General features: G+C 34.4%; 1 protein-coding gene across 3 annotated transcripts in view; it reads left to right on the forward strand.

Moving 5' to 3' along the window:
• GEN1 (GEN1 Holliday junction 5' flap endonuclease) overlaps positions 1-18,215 on the forward strand; it is a 31,397-nt gene that overhangs the window by 4,209 nt on the left and 8,973 nt on the right. For 2 of the 3 annotated variants that reach the window (XM_003275956.4, XM_003275955.4), the window contains exons 2-11: positions 1,770-1,945; positions 3,237-3,423; positions 6,771-6,947; positions 8,447-8,557; positions 10,631-10,704; positions 13,074-13,165; positions 14,518-14,668; positions 14,985-15,021; positions 15,108-15,188; positions 16,132-16,262. In XM_003275956.4, coding sequence (XP_003276004.1) covers positions 1,785-1,945; positions 3,237-3,423; positions 6,771-6,947; positions 8,447-8,557; positions 10,631-10,704; positions 13,074-13,165; positions 14,518-14,668; positions 14,985-15,021; positions 15,108-15,188; positions 16,132-16,262 — 1,202 coding nt within the window. In that variant the 5' untranslated portion in view covers positions 1,770-1,784. The remainder of the gene's footprint in view (positions 1-1,769; positions 1,946-3,236; positions 3,424-6,770; positions 6,948-8,446; positions 8,558-10,630; positions 10,705-13,073; positions 13,166-14,517; positions 14,669-14,984; positions 15,022-15,107; positions 15,189-16,131; positions 16,263-18,215) is intronic. The other variant, XM_012497760.2, reaches the window with a different exon arrangement.

The raw sequence follows: 18,215 nt of genomic DNA on the forward strand, positions 1-18,215 counted from the left end.
TAAACAATGCTACAGTGAATATTGTTGTATAAATCTATACACACCACATATCTTAAATTCCTGGAAGAGATATCGCTAAACCAGAAGATAACCTGCATTTAAAATTTTGACTGCTAGGGTCAGGGTCACATTTAAATGAAATTAGAACAAAGGAATTGCATAATTTTCTTTGATAGCAATCTATTCCAGTATGCACCGTGAGTCACAAAGGAAAGCAAAACGGTCAATAACTTTCTTCTCAGACTTTCGGTTTAATGTGTTCTGATGGGTTAATAATTTGTCTCATTTCTCTTCATAATAATGACTTTGAGAATATATGTACCCCACTCTTTTTCCAGAATTAACCACAACTTTTCACAGTAACTGAATTAATGCCACCAGTGGGGCTTCAGGATGTGAAATAGACAATATTAGTTCTGGGCCACTGTTACTACCAAATACTTTCTTTACCTTTAAGTCTGTATATTTTTATCTGTAAAGTGACATCCACAGATGTCACTGTACACTTCGTAGAAATGAGTACACAGAATAATTCTCATGGCAGGGCTGGGTGTGGTGGCTCACGCCTGTAATCCCAGCACTTTGGGAGGCTGAGGCAGGCAGATCACTTGAACCTGGGAGGCAGAGGTTGCACTGAGCCGAGATCTCGCCACTGCACTCCAGCCAGGGTGACAGAGCGAGACCCTGTCTCAAAAAAAAAAAAAAGGAATAATACTTACGGCGGCACTGGCCACACTAAAATTCAGGTTCAGAAAAACAGGGTAAGTCACAGACAGCAACCCTTCCAGCATGTATTTTCTTTGCACCTATGTGCAATTTGAGAAAATTTACCTTTAGAACAAACTCTGTTAAAGGTACAGACAATACAGTACTTTTTATTCAGAAGGTTTCTGCATAAAGGTGATAGTCTTTTGACTTAATATATTCTTGTCTCCTACCTTGTGTTTTTGGAATGAATTAAGGTCATTATTTAGAGGATAATCTGGGTTGTATTTGTGTCGTCAGATTGAATTTTCATTGCACATGCTACTTAATGTCTTTACCAAATAATAACAAAGGGAAAGAAAACCAAATATAGATATATAATAAGGAAAAGCTGGCCTATAGAAAATACCAAACCAGATAACAGTAGCAAAGTTTAAGCCAATTTTGTTTTTAAAATGTAATGTACGTGGAAAAAGGTTTAACTTTAGTTTTCTTTGGGTGGTGGTTAAAAGTTATAAGTGATTAAAAGTTTTTTTCTTTTTCTACAATGAACATTATGTGACCTTGCAATTTAAAAAGCCAATGCCCTTTTAAGAAAGTTATGTCCATCAGTATTCCTCCAACTTCATTTTCTCTCTTGTTTATTCTTCCCTCACTTTTCTAAGTTTTCCTTTATTAACTCCATTTTTTTTAGTTTGTTTGTGTGCTTCCTTGCTTTTGTTTTTGTCTTTGTTTTTCCTGGGTATGATAGAGAATTAGTCCCATTCTCTAAGTATGTAAATCAAGGAGTGAATTTTCAAGTAGACAAAAATCATTTACAGCATCCTTGCATTCTGTACCCATCTCTGCATTTGTTAGCTCTTGTTTTTAGCTGGGAAAAAGCCAGTTACCGCCATTTTAACGTTTCAGGTGTTCTTGATTCATTTTGAAAAGCTGACTGATGAAAGAAATAAGGAATATCCTCTATGAATTATCCTGAACTGGCTTATAATATATTGTTTGAATTCCTGTTATGAGCTTCTGTTTCTTTAACAATAATTTGTAAAGTGTGTTTCATATAACAGCAGATAATCACCAGAATGGGAGTGAATGACTTGTGGCAAATTTTGGAGCCTGTTAAGCAACACATCCCCTTGCGTAATCTTGGTGGGAAAACCATTGCAGTTGATCTGAGTCTCTGGGTGTGTGAGGCACAGTCAGTCAAAAAAATGATGGGCAGCGTCATGAAGCCCCATCTCAGGTATAGTAAAAGTTCTTAGACTATAAACGTATGATGTATAAACAGTCTTGATGTCTTGATTTTGTTTCACCTTTTTTTTTCTTTTGTCATTGTTATTTTACATTTTGAGGTTTCAAGATCTATTTAACATGTCTAGATTCACCATCTTTATATTAAGGACTCAGATTTGTACCTCTTACCCTTTGAGCTCCAGACTCACATATCTATCTCCTACTTAACGTATCCACTAGGATGCTTCAGATACTAAAAGCCAGAGATTTGGGAGATATTTTCTCCCTATTTTACTTCTCTCCACATCTAATCCATCAGTAAGTCTTGCCAGTTCTACCTCCAAAATATACTTTATGTTCACAAACTTATCTCAGTGTCCAGAGGCACCACCTCAGTCTATGCCAACCTCATCTCTCATCTATACTCCTGAAGTGCCATCTTCGCTAGTTTCTTGCTCTTGGCCTCCCCTACCCCAAACCATTTTCCACATAGCAATTAGAATAATCATAAATCTTTGTCGCTTAAAAATATTCAGTGGTTTGGCCGGGCGCGGTGGCTCACGCCTGTAATCTCAGCACTTTGGGAGGCCGAGGCAGGTGGATCACGAGGTCAGGAGTTTGAGACCAGCGTGGCCAAGATGGAGAAACCCCATCTCTACTAAAAATAAAAAAAATTAGCTGGGTGTGGTGGCGGGTGCCTGTAATCCCAGCTACTTGGGATGCTGAGGCAGGAGAATCACTTGAACCTGGGGGGTGGAGGTTGCAGTGAGCCGAGATCACGCCACTGCACTCCAGCCTGGGCAACAGAGTAAGACTCTGTCTTGAAAAAAAAAAAAAATCAGTGGTTTTGGCCGGGCACAGTGGCTCACACTTGTATTCCTAGCACTTTGCGAGGCTGAGATGGGCGGATTATTTGAGTTCAGGAGTGCAAGACCAGCCTGGGCAACATGGTGAAACCCCATCTCTACAAAAAATACAGAAAATTAGCCGGGCATGGTGGCACACACCTGTAGTAGTCCCAGCTACTTGGGGACTGAGGCAGGAAGATCACTTGAGCCAGGAGATTGAGGCTGCACTGAGACAAGATCATGCCACTGCATTTCAGCCTGGGTGACAGAGTGAGACTCTGTCAAAGAAAAAAAAAAATAAAGTGGTTTTCCACTCTAATTAAAACCTTAAGTAAAATGTTGTTACATTAACATTTTTGATACTAGTCTAATGTTCTTGCCTTTGTGTTATACTATTTTGGCTTTTACTATCAGTGTATGATGATTAATATATTACTAATTTATATATTTCAGGAACTTATTTTTTCGTATCTCATATTTAACACAAATGGATGTAAAACTGGTATTTGTTATGGAAGGGGAACCACCAAAGCTGAAAGCTGATGTCATAAGCAAGAGGAATCAGACTCGGTATGGGTCTTCTGGAAAATCGTGGTCTCAGAAAACAGGGAGATCACATTTTACATCAGTCTTAAGAGAGGTGAGCATTCAGATTTGGTTCAGTAATTCTGATTTGAATTAAAGGGTGCATTTTACTCTTCATAGTTTGTCATCTTTAATACTGATTAATTTTATTGTGACTAGCAGGGCAGTGTGCATAGAGAAAAGAGTTTATTTTTTAGAGTGAAATTGACCTGAGTTTCATTCCTGGCACTGGTATGTAGAAACTCTGAGACATTGAGCAAAATTTGTAACCTATCTCTACCTTGTATGTTACCTGGTGAAATGGCAAAGTAATACTCAGCAGGGATGTGATAAAAATAAGAGAAAGTATATCTAAAGCAACTAGTATATAGTAGGAACTTGATCATATTACCTTTTATAACACCTTCAGGACTTAAAGAATTCCCAGAATACATGAGATCTCATTAATTCTTACTTCACTCATTCAGAATTCATGATAGTTCATATACAGAATACGTATTTGGCTTCCCTTAGGGCTTGTAATTTTAAAAACTGTTGTTACGTTATAATGTATTATTTATATGTTACTTTAATATTGCTATATTTTATATTTGTGTAAAACTTAAGAAAGAAATCACGTATAATATATAATTAAAACAATAGGAAGCTTTTGTCTGTTTTGTTTTTGTTGTTGTTGTTGTTGTTGTTGTTGTTTTGTTTTTTTTGTTTGTTTTTTTGAGACGGAGTCTCGCTCTGTCGCCCAGGCTGGAGTGCAGTGGCACAATCTAGGCTCACTGCAAGCTCCACCTCCTGGGTTCTCACCATTCTCCTGCCTCAGCCTCCCAAGTAGCTGGGACTACAGGCGCCCGCCACCACACCCAGCTAATTTTTTTTTTTTTTTTTTTTTTTTTTTTTTTTTTTTTTTTTTTTTTTTAGTAGAGACAGGGTTTCACTGTGTTAGCCAGAATGGTCTCGATCTCCTGACTTTGTGATCCGCCCCCCTTGGCTTCCCAAAGTGCTGGGATTACAGGCGTGAGCCACCACGCCCGGCCTTTTTTCAAATGTGTGTATTTTTAAAGAGTTGTAGTAGTACACATGATTTTTAACCTGGCCTTTTCACTTAATGCTTCATGTTGTCGTATTTCCCTTTTGTCACATTCTAATCAAAATCATAACTTGTAGTGGTTGTGCAACATCTATGAAGCTATGAATCATATCCCTGATTGTATATGTTATTTACTTTTTTAGTTTTTCTCTACTATACATGAAAGTGTGATTAACATTTGTTTTGTATATAATGTTTTCTTGTGATTTGAAATTTTAGATAAAATTACCCAATGTTGAATTGATGGGTCAAAGTTTTGGAATGATTTTATTGCTCTTGCTGATTAATTTCTGCTAATGCAGATGTCAGAGAAGCATTGTCAGTGCACTCACAAGAACATTGGATGTTAGGAGGCTTATCTTTGTAATATTTAGTGTGCAACAACAAACATATTTAATATGCATTTGTCTTTTAATAGTAACGTTAAACATTTCACCTATTTTTAGTCCCCCTTTGGGTAATGGCTATCATGTCCTTTACCTACTTATCTCTTGAGGTTTTAATTTTTCTTTTGTGCAAGTTCTTTGTGTATTAAGGATATAAGCTTTTATCATGTTTGCTTTGAATTTGTTTTTCTTTTTAATCTTAGTTAAAAATTTATGCCATTTTTCTCTTCTGAAATTTTATTTTCTACTCTTAAGTTTAAAAATAGTTTTCAATTAGTGAATATTCCACCTTAATGACTATCAGCAGTTGAAGAAAGTATCTGTGCTGAGTTCTGATTACTTCTTGTATAATCAGTTCCTGGAAATATTCATGGTCCTCAATCTTAGAGTGTTAAAGAACCAGCATAAAACAAAAAAAGTGATGTCCATCTCTTCTTAAGAAAATTGCTCCATTCCTGTTTCTTTATTGCTGCAGTAATTATGGTGTTCTTAGGCATTTTGTGTCAGTTCAGTATTGCCTATTAGTCATTTTTATATTTCTGTACTCTTCAGTTGCTAGGCCCTGCTTCCTCCTAATCCACTGCTATCTTTTAGGTATTAGCATGAAAAGCACAAATTAGTCGTCCTCCAATACCACCTCCACCCCACATGGTAGAGACATAGAGTGGGAAAAATTGTGACAGACTTATAGGAAATTCTGTGCTGGTTCTTTGAAAAAATTTGAAGTGGCAAATAGTACAAGAAGTTGAAATAACTGTATTATGAAAAGCTATTTTTTACCTAGGGGTAAGGTTGAAACAACACTGTCACAAAACTGTCTCTCTAAAATCACGGGGCCAGCGTCCTGAAAAGTGATATTTTTCAACATAGTACTTTGACTTTTTGAACCTTGTCCACCTTGGGCAACATCTGACAGAGGTATTTATTATGTAATGTGGCATGGAAGTGATTGATCAAAGCAAGAGATGATATTTATTCTGCCAGTCTCTAGAAACTACAAATAAGTAGCCTTTTCTCCCCACTATACTCAGTAGTCCCTGATAGAGAATGATACATGACAAAAAAGAATGGTGTATGACAAGAAAGAATGAACTAGGCTATAAGGCCAGACTACAAGCTACCCAGCTGGGTTAAAATCATAAACCAAAGGAAACTCCCAGCAAATTATTTGTGCATCAGCCAAATGATGTAATCATTCTGCACAAACATTTGATTTCCTAGGAGGACACTGACAGCTGACTCCTCCACAGTTTCCCACAATATGAGAGTTTCATTGTACAGGGAAGGCAAGATGAGAAAAAATGCAAACATTAAAATTCAAGCCAAAACTGTATGATAGCATCTTCTTTGGAAGAACACATATTGGGTTGACCATCATGTGAGAAAAATTACTGAGGCCTTGTAGATGTAAATCTTAATGTGATTAATTATTATTTAAAGATATTTTCAGAATCTGACTATAATAGCAATGAAAAGTGAATATGGATTACTTTGTAATTAACATTAAAATCTTAATTTTTTATTACAGAAAATTTAAATCAACACAAAAGTAACCCATCACCAATCTTAAACCATTATCTTGGCTCATCTTGTTTCATCTATTCCCCATCTACACATCATTTTGAAGCAAATCCTAGACATAATATTGTATCATTCCCAGTATTTCATCTTTTCTAAAAGATGATTCCTAAAAAATAAAAAGAAACATAACCACAATATAATTTTTATTAGCACACCTAAAAGTTTGGCAGTTCATTCCTTAAAGCCCTCAAATATTCATTGTTCAAATTTCTAAGTGTTTCTTAAATATCGTAATTTTTAAAACACCAAAATAACTACTATTAATATTTGTAATACAGAAATAGGTTTAATAGTAAATAAACGAGCAATGAAAACATTCTTTAACATCTTGCACCTGCTTTTTGTTTTCAGTGCCTCCATATGCTCGAATGCTTAGGAATCCCCTGGGTTCAGGCTGCTGGGGAAGCTGAAGCCATGTGTGCTTATCTCAATGCTGGTGGTCATGTCAATGGCTGTCTCACCAATGACGGAGATACTTTCCTTTATGGGGCCCAGACTGTTTACAGGAATTTCACTATGAATACAAAGGTGGTTATTTTCTTTCTCTTTTTCAGCATTTGTTTATGAACTATCTTTTTTAAAGGGCTGATTAAATGAAATAGTAGATATAAAATGCTTACTGTAATGCCTTGCACATAGCAATTGCTAAATAAAATGCTTACTATTATTAAAAATCATTGCCACATAGTTCATTCTCTTCAAAATGTGGATTTGTCTCGTAAGAACTTGACTTGTTTGTTTCACATGGTTTGATTCTAAATCAGTTTCAAAAATACATCACGAATTACATATGAAAATGTGTTGCTTTGATCCTGAATTTCCAGTTTAGTGTTTCATCCTCAGAAATACCTCCAAATATGCAAAGAGAGAGATATAAAGATGTTCACTGTAGCATTGTTAATAATTACAAAAATTTGGCAAGCAGCCCGAGTGCTCATTGATAGGGACATGGTTAAATCCTTCACACTTACTGGTTCCCAGTTGGAGAGATACTGCTGGGAGACATTTTGGTCGTAGCAGTTTAGGCTTGGGCAAAGGAGACTATAGATACGTGGTGGCTTGGTGCCAACCAAACTAAACCTTCTGCCAGACATTTCTGTTATCCCTCCCGAAATGCTAATATTAGCACCCCCATTGAGAAACACTGTTTCAGAGTCCATATGATGTAATACAGTGCGGTCATTGAAAAGGCTATTATTGACATAAAAGGTATCCAGACATATTAATGGTGGAAAATGTCGCAAAATAGTATTTTTATGTAATCCTACTTTTACTTAAAAACATAATTAACAATAAATACTCATATATATGTATCAAAGAAGATGGTTTTTTTGGAAGAATATGCACCAAGCTATTAATGATAGTTTAGGCTGTGCAATTATGGGGAATGTTTACTTTCTATAACATACATATATGTATGTTACAGCGTTTTATTTTGTAAGTTGGAAATCTATATTTTTTAGACGCCAGAAAGCAGTAAAATGGAAAAAATTGGCTAGCATAGTTATTTTTAAGCCATTTTTGAAACTACAACTTTATTTCCGTATATTGAAATGTCAGATTCTATAAAGATTCTGATCAGGATAATTTTCTTATATAAATTTTTTGGAATAATTAAACTTTTTTTCTTTTTTGAGACTTAGTCTCACTGTGTTGCCCAGGCTGAAATGCAGTGGTGTGATCTCGGCTCACTGCAACCTCCTCCTCCCGGGTTCAAGTAATTCTTGTGCCTCAGCCTCCCGAGTAACTGGGACTACAGGGACATGCCACCATGCCTGGCTAATTTTTTTGTATTTCTAGTAGAGATGGGGTTTCACCATGTTGGCCAGGCTGGTCTCAAACTCCTGACCTCAAGTGATCCACCCGCCTTGGCCTCTCAAAGTGCTGGGATTACAGGCATGAGCCACCATGCCTAGCCTGGAATTATTAAACATTTAAAGATAACATTGACAAATTATTTTTGTAGTGTTGTTTAATGTATAAATATGTACTTTTTGAGGATTAAACTAAATCTGTACTTTCTTTAGGACCCACATGTTGACTGTTACACAATGTCATCTATCAAGAGTAAACTAGGTTTGGATAGAGATGCTCTGGTTGGATTAGCAATACTTCTTGGCTGTGATTATCTCCCAAAGGTAAGCTGAAATTGTCATATTTACTTGCTATTCATAAAGTCTTTTTCGTACTTTATGTGCTGTATAAATATGAATATAATATGGCTATATGATTAAAAATAGAATTTAAAATATAATTTCAGGCATAATAAGCTATTCAGTGACTAAAATAATCAGCATTTCAGATGGCACTAAAAAGCTGACTTGTGACACTTAATATTATAAGCAAGAATAAAATAATGTAGTACCGCAGCTTGAATCTCAGTAAACCGTTAACTCTAGATTAAGAGATTCACGTTTATGTTTGACTATCCTTTTAAATAAATATAGGAGTTATTCTTTTCTTGTATTATGCCATTGTTAGTTTCTTTCACTCTTTTTTCTATTTTTTAGTTTTCAGTATTCTTTGTGCACATGCTCAATGCTACTACTGTTGCTAAGTCATGTGATCATTGGGATTAAGCCATTCATATTTCCATGCCTCTCAGTGTTGTGCTGGGTTTTGTTCATGGAAATATTTATATCTTAATATGCACAATCTAGTGCTCTGTAACAAATAGGTATAACAGGTGAGTGATGAGTTAAGTATTATGAGAATAATCCCATTTTCTTAAATGTAGTGTTTAAAAATATGAAATGACTGGTATTGTAGGTCTTACTATGTAGTTCCCTTATTATGTTCCTACTGATTATTTCTGCATCCTTACAAATCCCTCATTTTACCTCTATTCCCAAGAGAAGTATAAAGAAGAATGACATGTAATTTTTTTTCCATCTAACCTCAGGAGAAAGGAAAATATAGCAGGATAATAAAATTATTAAGCCTAATTTATAACTTATATTATCAAAGAACTTTTCTTAAACTGTTAGGAAGAGAAAGCAGGAGGAAAGAAACTTTTAAATACCACAAACCATTATTTTGTTGTAATTCTCCTTCTAAAGTAGAAGACTATTTCCTAAATAAAATTATATCATAATTAATATCTATAAACAGCCCAATGTTTAATTTAAGAAAAAATTTGCTGACTTGAACTCACAGAAACCAACTTTAGCTACAGTGGTATTTAAATTATGCATTAGCCATAGCTATATTGACCTTTTGTGTTTTTTAAAACCAAAACTGCTATGTACTTACATTGTTCTGCTTAAAGATTTTTAAGACTATGTACTAACTTGATCTGCCTTCAAAAACTTAAAGCTAATGCTAATACAAGAAGAATGATATTCAAGATATCTGATAACGTGTATGCCAAAGACAGGCAATAGAGATGGAAGAGACTTCTGGGTATCCCTGCTGTGCCATAGACTCTCCTTTTAGTAGCTGGATTCTGGGTATAGGTGGATTGGGAAGTGTTCAGGTTAGATAGAACATTCCTGTGCAGGCAGATACTCAGAATGCTTGGGCAGTAGCTATTTACTAACCAGTTAATGTGAGTGTGTCAATCCTAGTGCGTACTGGTTAAATAACAGCTCTGCTTCTAAGGACATATTCATACACTTATAGGGGCTGGAAGACTCAGTTTAAATCAGAAATTGTGACAGGAATATACATTAAGGCATATCATTTTTGTATATTGGAAATTCATACTTTAAATTTTCTTAAGTTTTTAATTTCAAGAGTTAACTTAAAACGTTCCTTTGTTCTCTGTTTATGTCTGGGTTTTGGAATATTAAATGTTCATGTAATTAAATGAACTTGCTTTTTCCTGATTACAAACATGAAGTTAGGTTAAATTAAAATATTATCCAAATAATTAACATAGTAAATGAAAGCCCTCTAAAATTATGACCCTCCCTTCCCTAAAATAAACACCATCAGTGGTTTGGTACATAACTCTCTGAATTTTTTGTTTACATAGATAACAGTGTAATTGTCATTTACTTTACAAATCCTGATCATACACACTATTGTGCAGTTTTTGTTTTATGCATAGCAATGTATCTTGCACATCTTTTCCTATCTTTATTTAAGAACTCTTAAATAAAGAGTTTATTTTCATTCTTTCAGCTGCAGACTCTTCCGTTCAATTAATGTACTTTCAACCATTCCTAGTGATTAACATTGGAATTATTTTTTTGTCCACTTTCTGAAAGGGAGTCCCTGGAGTTGGAAAAGAGCAAGCATTAAAACTTATACAGATTTTGAAAGGGCAAAGTTTACTTCAGAGGTAACTAATAATTACTTTCTCTTGTGACATTGAACTTTTATTCTCGCTGAACTTAATAACGAATAGTACAAAAAACAATTGTTTTCCAAAAAAGGGTTTTGTATTTTTAAACTGACCTATATTTTGATTTAAGATAATTTATTTTTATTTATTTTGAAATTTTCCAAAGGAAGGATGAGAATACATGTTCTGAGCCGTACTGCATTTTTTTTTCTTTTTTTGGAGACAAGGTCTCACTGTGTCGCCCAGGCTGCAGCGCAGTGGCACAATCACTGCTCACTGCAATCTCAACCTGCCGGAGTCAAGTGATCCTCCCACTTCAGCCTCCTGAGTAACTGGGACAACAGATATGCACCACTGTGCCCAGCCACCATACTGCATTTAAAATATATATATTATTTATATTAAACATGTTAATATATTAATTTTTTTTTTTTTTTTTGTAGAGATAGGGTCTCCCTATGTTGCCCAGGCTGGTCTTGAACTCCTGGGCTCAAGTGATCCCCCTGTCTTGGTTTCCCAAAGTGTTAGGATTACAGGCATGAGCCATGGTGCCCAGCCACCATACTGCATTTTAAAAAATCTATTATTAGCTCACTAAACACATTTAGTACAATGTCAAGTGCATTTATGTATGACCATGGGCATTTTGCCACTAGTTATTTTAAACCCTTTTACCAAAAGGTAAAGATAAACATGACATTAAAATAATTTTGTATTTAATACTTTGATATTGTATTTTCTTTCTATAAATGAAATGTCTGGCATGTTGTAAATATTTAATAATAAGCAATATTAATTGAAATCTTACTCGACTGGCCTTTGCTTTATAGGTACATATTTAATAATAACATTCATTTAGTCTCTATAGTTTGAGGATTCAGAACAAGCTGCAGATTACATAGAAGTTAACAAACTTTGCTATTTACTATCTCAAAAACGAATTATATTTACTGATGAAAGCAATGCTTTATAAAAATTAATATTAATGATGATAGGTATATAATCAGTAAGAAAGGAACTAGGACACTGGGAAACTGAAAACAGTCTTGGCCTCCAGCAGGTTCGAGATGGCAAGTGCCTGAAAAAAATGTTAAGAGGTAAAAATGAAAAAGTAATGACCATGAAAAATACATCAAATCACCGTATTCTTTCCTATGATACGTCTCTTTTAGCTGTAAAACTGTTGATAAATCTAAGACTTCAATAAATCCGTTATTGACATCAGTTATTACTGTGCCAAAGCAAGAAAGAAAAGGTATAATTTGGCATGGGGGTGAGTTAAGGAATCATTTGGGAATTGTAAAAATAAACAAGGAAAAGCAAGTGAATATAACACCTGGCTAACTCCAAACCATTCTTATTGAAACAGTTTCAGCAAATAAGCACTGATGACACTTGAAAATAATAAAATTACATTTAATTTATAATTATCTATTATTCTGTTTTATATACTGACTTTTCCTCTCAGTTATTTTTAATTTTTGCAGTGCTATTCTTTATCTGGAAGCAATTAATGCTAATTTTTAACAGGCTTGTACTGGTCTTTGTAGTAAATGAGTTAGAAATTCCAGAAGCTAAATAGTAACTCTTAAGTACCAGATACTGCACAATGACCTGAAGAGATAATTTAGCTTTTTGTAAAAACTTCAACTTGTGTACGTAGAGGAACATAATTCAGAACACATATGTCTTATGATTACTACCTAACCATACCCTTTGTGGCTTTATGTTAACCTGGAACTTTAGCCAAAAATGAAATTAACTTTTAATTAGTAGAAATCTTTATAGTACTATACATTTTTCTTAAAATCTTTTATGAAGCAGGTAATGTTTTGCTCTTTGCACAAGAGATTAAGAAATGATCATTTTAGATGATTTAGCTTTTTGATACAGTTTTCACCTGGAAGATTAATGTTTTATTTAATTTTATATATTACTCTTTTCTTTCTGATATAGAGAAATGTTCATGATTCTGTTTTGTACTCTGGCACAACAGAGAAGAGATCAAAAGGAGACATTTACAAATCAGTCTACTCACATATTGCTGCCTAACTTAAGATTCTTTAAAACAAAAGGCTGATTGGATATATATATATACTTTTTTTTTTATATAGAGATACAGATATATAGATACACACACACATATACTCTCTCTCTGTCTTGCAGTGCTGCTGTCCTTGGGCCTTGGGGCCACATTTAAAGCTTGTGACTGAGGGTTTTCCCACACTAGGCCAGCAACTTTATCAGCCACCAAAGGGAAAATAATTAGGTAGGTGAAAGGGAATAGATCAGCCTGATATTTGAGAACATACCGTTTTTGTGACCTCATTTTTTTTTCCTTTTTTAAAAACCACTTTCTGTTAAAGGTTTAATCGGTGGAATGAAACATCTTGTAACTCTAGTCCACAACCGCTAGTCACTAAAAAACTGGCTCATTGTTCCGTATGTTCCCATCCAGGTAAGGAGATATAGGGAATGGTTATTAGTATCTCATACCCATGTTTTAATTCTTGTTCACATAGTACTTTTTACATGCCAATATTAATAATACTTTGAAGCGTTTTACATTGTCTTCTCCACTAGATTGTGAATTCCTTGGAGTCAAGAGTTTTGTTATATACACATAGTAGTCACTCAGTAAATGTTTATTGAAACGAATAATGTGATGTAGATGATAAATATAGGATAAGTACAGTTTCAAACTATGATACCAAATTACTTAGATCTTAAAATTATGTTTTCAATATAGAAATCCATTTTAAGAAAAAAATATATACTAATAAGTCGTAGGGAAAATGGAACTGAAACCATTTGTTAATATATTGGTGATTTATATTTGTCTACTTAAATGATTCTTCATTGTCCTGTAATGCATTTTGTGTGTGAAGACAGTGACTTAAAACTAATTTCTAATACATGTTCACTATTATTGAAAATAGCTTGTATCTTCTTCATTAGTCTTGGTTTAAAAAAACAAAAAGACACTACGGAACATGTACTGGATCAGAAAGGCCTTTCATTCCCAAAAGAGATTAGGATATCATATTAACTCATCTTTTGAAAGAAATTCTGCTATATCTAGTTGTCTTTATATATTTTTATTAACATTATTAAATTATAGATAAAATCATGGAAGAAGATAAATGTTTTTATAAATAAGATGCTGTTGTAGTTTTTTGATAACTTACAAATGACAATTTTAGGTCATATCAAGTATATGTGCTCTTACATATTCTCAAGACAATGTTGAAAGTAATCACACTTTCCTTTTAAAGGGAATTAAATTTCCACACCTGTGCCACAGTCATCATTTGTTCATGTTCCAAGGATAGTTTAAAAATAACTGTAACTGAGAGTAGACACTAGCAGAGGTAATTAACTGCTATATTCTTTTAATACACTCATTAAAGAAACTATTCTATTAGAGCTATTCTATTAAGTAAATAATCTTTTTTGCCAGTAATTACATTCTACTTTTTATGCATGTAGCTTCCACTTAAACCAGAAAGTTTTCTGTTGTTGATTATTGTAAATATATAATTTCAAGTGTCTAATTAACACTTTCAGATAGAATAATAATTTTTTCTAAAGTGTCGTGTGATAGTAATAGCTCAAGATCTACTTGAGCCCAAGAATTACTATGGTGTCTGTTACTCTATTCACCCTAAATGTATTGAAACCTTTCTATATGCTAGGTAGTGTGCTAGGCAATATTAATTTTGGAAAATTTAGATACAGGCAAAAAGAATGTATGTAGAAAGTAATTATAAAAGGCAAAAAATATTGTACTTTTTTTGGGTCTCCATAAAGGTTCACCTAAGGATCATGAACGTAATGGATGCAGATTATGTAAAAGTGATAAATATTGTGAGCCACACGACTATGAATACTGCTGCCCTTGTGAGTGGCACTGTACAGAACATGATAGGCAACTCAATGAAGTAGAGAACAATATTAAGAAGTAAGTTTTTTTAAAAACTCATGATTTTTCCTGGCATGACCTATACACATACCTTTGGTTGAATTATTTCCATATAATCTTTTCCCACATGTCTAGATTAGTCACATGTTTAACAAAATTTTTTTTCATTTCTGTTCAAAAATTTAGCCAACCTAGGAGATAGTAATGTAATAGTTATTCAAAGAGAAGCTTGACTGTTTGGGATACTGTAAATTCACATTTCTTATTAAATGGGAGGAGATTGGCTGAGATGATTTCAGAGTCTAAAATTGTCTGATTATAGTAATAACATGTATATAATTTTTTTTTTTTTCAGGAAAGCTTGCAGTTGTGAGGGATTCCCATTCCATGAGGTAATATCTAGTGATTCAACTGTATTCGTTTTAGAAACTTTCTTAGAAGTTTAAGTCTCAGTTCCTATTTCCTTTTTTCTTGCTAGGTTATTCAAGAATTCCTTTTAAACAAGGATAAATTGGTGAAGGTTATCACGTACCGAAGACCTGATTTGTTATTGTTTCAGGTATCTGAAAATAAATTCTTATTTTACCATATGAAGTTATATGCTGGAAAGATAGGAACAGATATTCGCTCTGATTGGTCTGAGAGGAGGTTTACAATTAAAACAGGCAGCTCTTATATTTTTTCAGCATTTATTTCTAATCTCTCATTTGCCATACAGTGGCCATACTTTGCACACTATAAGACAAAGTACAGTTATGCTGTTTTAGAAGATGCCTTAATTAGCATATGTGGATATATTGCATCCAGGGATATTTTGGGGGAAGAGGGTTTAATAACAAGAGAATGTTAAGAGCAAGTATATAATTATGGAAGGTAGTATCATTTACAAAACCATTGAGATCTGAAATTAATGACCTAAATTTAAATTTGGACCGTATTCCACCTACTGTGTGACCCTAGATGTGTATTATTCTCAAAATAGAAATAATATTACTTATCTCACGAAGTCACCATGAGGATTAAATGAGATTATTTATATTAACTCCTAATATAGTGGCTAGGGACATGGAGTGGCTCAGTAAATTGCAACAGCTGGGTACTTACAAGTATTAATAATGATAGCCACATTAATAATGACAGCCAACATTTATTAGACATTTAAATTTGCTGTTTAACACATTACATGTAATCTCAATCTTTATAGTCTGTGAACTGGGTTATAATATTTTCACATTACAGATGGTAAAACTGAGGCTAAGAGAGGTTAAGTAAGTTACCCAACATCTAAGAAACATCATCCTGGTGTTCAAACCGAGAGGCTTCACTCTTAACCATTATGCAATAATGATTCTTCCTTAGGAGGCTCATTCTTTCTAGAATATTCTCATTGATACTACTTTAACTTACATTAATTCTAAAGGTAGAAATATTAATATCACCTAGGAGTGCTATTTGTCTCCAAGAGATAACAAAATCTTGTTTTATTTTTATTATATTTATAGAGATTTACTCTTGAAAAAATGGAGTGGCCCAATCACTATGCGTGTGAGAAATTGTTGGTACTTTTGACCCGTTATGACATGATAGAAAGAAAGCTTGGTAGCAGAAACTCTAATCAACTTCAGCCAATTCGGTAATGTAAAGAACTGTATGGTGAATATGGTGTTTTTACTTGGGTATCTTATAATTAAAATATTCCTAATATCTTTAAGCTCGTTTTTGTAAAGGTGGAGGAAAGGCCTCCTGGAATATTAAAAGCTTATTCAGGGCTTATAATCAGAACAACATAGTAAGTCATACTTTATCATACTTTTCTACTTCAAACACACATAGTAATAATAGATTATAAAAAGAAGCATAAAAGGATATACCCAGGCTTTATAAGACAACTATTTCAATGGACCAGGAAAGGAACAAATGTGTAAAAGGGCATGTGGGAACTAAAACTGGTTTTGTAGAGCCTTAAATCTAGAAGCAGCAGTATCATCCAGGAGGTAAATCGCTTCAGAGAAAAAAAAAAAAAAAAAAAAAACAGGGACTAAAAGTGCAAGATGTTGATGGAGTCAGGCTTATTTCTTGAAACCCAGTAGCTAGGGTAGAATTTCTCTTTTCCTATCAGGAGATTAGAGGCTGGGGTAGACAACAAAAAACTAACCAAATGCTGCCTGAAGCCTAGAAAGCCCACTGGAAATTACTCAAAAAGACTAGAGAGATAGAAGTGAAGACAGATAAAATATAAAAGAATTGAAGAAGAAAGCTTAACATATAAAGAAATATAATATTTTAAAAATCAACAATTGCGTCATGAATTCACTTCAGATTAAATTAAGTTTTAAAACAGTCTGACAGGTTTTATGCAAGGGGTGGGTGTGGTTGGCCTTTCAGAATGCTAGAATCCTCAAAAACATGAAGACATATGTCTCTAAGCAACAGAAGGCAGAATTATAAGAATGCGTGTAAATGGATGGATATAAAAAGTGAACTATAGGCCGGGCACGGTGGCTCAAGCCTGTAATCCCAGCACTTTGGGAGGCCGAGGCAGGTGGATCATGAGGTCAGGAGATCGAGACCATCCTGGCTAACACGGTGAAACCCCGTCTCTACTAAAAATACAAAAAATTAGCCGGGCGTGTTGGCAGGCGCCTGTAGTCCCAGTTACTCGGGAGGCTGAGGCAGGAGAATGACGTGAACCCGGGAGGCGGAGCTTGCAGTGAGCCGAGATCGCGCCACTGCACTCCAGCCTGGGGGACAGAGAAAGACTCCGTCTCAAAAAAAAAAAAAAGTGAACTATTAGCTTAAAAATAGTTGTTGAAATAAAAAGCAATAAAGGGGACTCTAGGCTGAACTTGGTCAAAAAAAAATTAGTGATTTGGAAAAGGAGTCACACAAATCATCTCAAAGACTCATATAAAAAATGCTTAAGAGTAGTTTTGGATTAATTCCTAGAAGCTAATAAAAGAAAAGGTTGAAAAGTAATTTTTGAAGAAATGATGTCTGAGAGTTTTCCAAAATTTAAGACAGATAGTTATACTCCAAATTATAGTCGCAATACATGAAATACCCAAGGCATATTGTAGACATCAACAATAAAAGGAATATCTTAAAAAGTACCAAACCAATCAGGCAACAATCGTCAATGGATGTTAAAACCATTAGATGAAAGATTGCTGGAGAGAAAGGATAGTCACAGTCTCAAGTACCGCTCTACAGATTAATTACAAAGGAAAAATGGTATCTTCAAAAGTGGAGAAATCCAGTGGACATCATTTTAACTCAATGATTAATTACCAATAAAAGGACAATAGACTGATTTCATATGCTTTCTAATACGTTAAACTGAGAAAGATACCACATTATCATATTATATTTTTGCCAAAAAAGCTTGAGCTAGGTGGGGCGTGGTGGCTCGCACCTGTAATCCCAGCAGTTTGGGAGACGGAGGCCGGTGGATCAGGTGGATCGACTGAGCTCAGGAGTTCAAGACCCATCTCTTCCAAAAATACAAAAAATTAGCCAGGCGTGGTGGAGAGCACCTGTGATCCCAGCTACTTGGAAGGCTGAGTTGGGAGGATTGCTTGAGCCTCAG

The sequence above is a fragment of the Nomascus leucogenys genome, chromosome 19, assembly GCF_006542625.1.
Source record: "Nomascus leucogenys isolate Asia chromosome 19, Asia_NLE_v1, whole genome shotgun sequence".
NCBI lineage: Eukaryota > Metazoa > Chordata > Mammalia > Primates > Hylobatidae > Nomascus > Nomascus leucogenys.